This window comes from Phanerochaete carnosa (assembly GCF_000300595.1).
Source record: "Phanerochaete carnosa HHB-10118-sp unplaced genomic scaffold PHACAscaffold_1134, whole genome shotgun sequence".
NCBI lineage: Eukaryota > Fungi > Basidiomycota > Agaricomycetes > Polyporales > Phanerochaetaceae > Phanerochaete > Phanerochaete carnosa.
In genome coordinates, this window is record NW_006768761.1 from 1 (window position 1) to 2,003 (window position 2,003).

General features: G+C 52.5%; 1 protein-coding gene across 1 annotated transcript; it reads right to left on the reverse strand.

Moving 5' to 3' along the window:
- Positions 1-744: 744 nt before the first annotated feature.
- PHACADRAFT_266611 (uncharacterized protein) lies at positions 745-1,600 on the reverse strand. The gene is made up of 3 exons (XM_007403411.1): positions 1,529-1,600; positions 820-1,482; positions 745-763 (listed from the first exon to the last, which is right to left on the reverse strand). Exon 2 carries the CDS (start codon positions 1,353-1,355, stop codon positions 966-968), a length of 390 nt encoding a protein of 129 aa, XP_007403473.1. The 5' UTR covers positions 1,356-1,482; positions 1,529-1,600; the 3' UTR covers positions 745-763; positions 820-965.
- Positions 1,601-2,003: the final 403 nt, after the last annotated feature.

Consider the following 2,003-nt stretch of genomic DNA (forward strand, 5'->3'; position numbering starts at 1 on the left):
GTATGAGGGCTACATACAGATGGGCTGGCCGGAGGTTAGTTCAGATGGTGCTAGGGCGCCTAAGTCGGGCTAACCGAGCCTGTTCGCGCAACCTTCAGCTCGCCTATGCAGAGGCTCGAGTAGGCAGCCTGTAAAGAGCTGGAGATGCTTCAGAAAGGTTACCTAAACACTTCCGCAGTCTTTGAAGCTGACGCACTTTGCCAAATGCAGCAAGAGTTTTTTTCTCTGTCATTTACTTCCACCACCGCCTCGCACGCCTCGCATGTCGTCAGGCCGCAAACGTACCTCAACCAGGAAAGTGAGTATATTTGACCTATAATCTTTCTACTATATCTAATTGAGTAAGATATACAGGCAAAGAGTGTACAGCAGCTCGCACCCTGCTGGTGCTCGGCGTGCACATCAGGAAAAAAAGTCTGAGACCAGAAGCGCCCCGTGAGCTCCGTAGTTCCAGCAGCCCGGTGGAACTGACCCCTATTACCCTGCAACCAGTAGTCTCCCGCCATGCCTCCGTAGCACCCGTGGCGGCCTGCATAAGTTTGGCAGCACACCGTGGCAGCCTGCAAACATTCAGCAGCACACCGCGGCGCTGTCGCAGCCTGCCTGTAGATACCAGCAGACGGCCTCCCGGGCTTTGAACACTCACTCACAGGGAATAGATTAACAGAAGAAATATATTAGGCACACAACTGTACGGTACATGTTGGTGTATACTACACTAGATTCATTCTGCTGTGGTAGGGGATAGACACAAAAGGTAAATCTATAATGTATAGCAAGTCAGAATAATACTATATGAACTGCGGGGGCATCACTCATCTAAGTCTTAAGACCGCTATGCATCCAGCGCAGGAAGCAGCGCAGGACATGCGGCTGGTAATCTCGGATGCGCAACCCGTTAGCCGCCCTTCTTGCGATACCCGTGCAGCAGCGACGGGCTCGCTATGAGGCACGTCGCGAGCGGCTCACGATATGCCCCGCGTAGCTGCAGGCACTCGTGGTTGTGCTTGTGCTGGAGATTTCGAGGGTGCGTTCGAGCGCAACGCGCACCCGGTGCTCACGTACAAGCTAGGCAGGACCACTGCAGATGTGTGTAAGTGTAAGAACATGGCGTACCCCGAAATGCACGACATGAGGTGGAGGTGTATGGCAGTGGGAGGTGGATTTAGCGGATCTTCCATTGCCTGATGCGAGCCCAACCTATCAATATCAAGATTATATGACATAATGAACTCACCGATCACCGCTGCCTGTAATCCGTGAGACACCGCATCCTCCGCTGAGAAAAGGAAGATAGCGGTGAAGGGCTGCGCCGCCCTCAACAGCTGCGGATATCCTAGCAGCAACGCGGTCATCGCACCCTTAACTCTTGTGGCCTGTCGTGCTTGTCGTATCATTCATGGGCTTCTTGGTTGCGCGCAAAACGCTGTTTCGCTACTCTGAGGCTTGTGCACCTGCTCCGCGCATGACAATGCGACCTCACTGCTCATGAGAAGGGTATGGTATATGTTAGAAGAACATAACTTACACAAGGACGTGTATGGCGTCGACGCGTTGCCCGTTGACTGACACCGCCGACATAGGCTGACGCAGCGCGGTGGTGACGTGGAACGAGGGATGTTCGGGCGCTTGTTACCATCGGCCGTGCCATCATCCGTTAATTTAGGGCAGACATTCCCGTACTTGAGCAAGTGAAGAGTATACCACCTTCGGACAGTACTTCACGCTTCAAGTGTCATGATCAAAATTTTGTATACTATTTAGTTTCATTCACTAATGTTGTAAGCACATGTTTTACATACAAATCTAGTCTATGGCGCGAGAAATTAGCCAGAGTTAGGTGGTGCATATGAGCAGCTGCTAAGTGCTACCAGGCTCTCCTGAGCCTTGCGCATGCACTAAGCGGCAAGCGCAGACGCGGTGGCTGGTGGTAGTAGACGCCCCTGCTACGCAGCAAGACGCTGTTTCCTGATGTTACCCATATGTCTGTCAGTCACAGAGTA

What these genes read in the sequence shown, in the direction of transcription:
- PHACADRAFT_266611 (XM_007403411.1), bottom strand. Translation starts at nt 1,355, where the DNA reads ATGACCGCGTTGCTGCTAGGATATCCGCAGCTGTTGAGGGCGGCGCAG.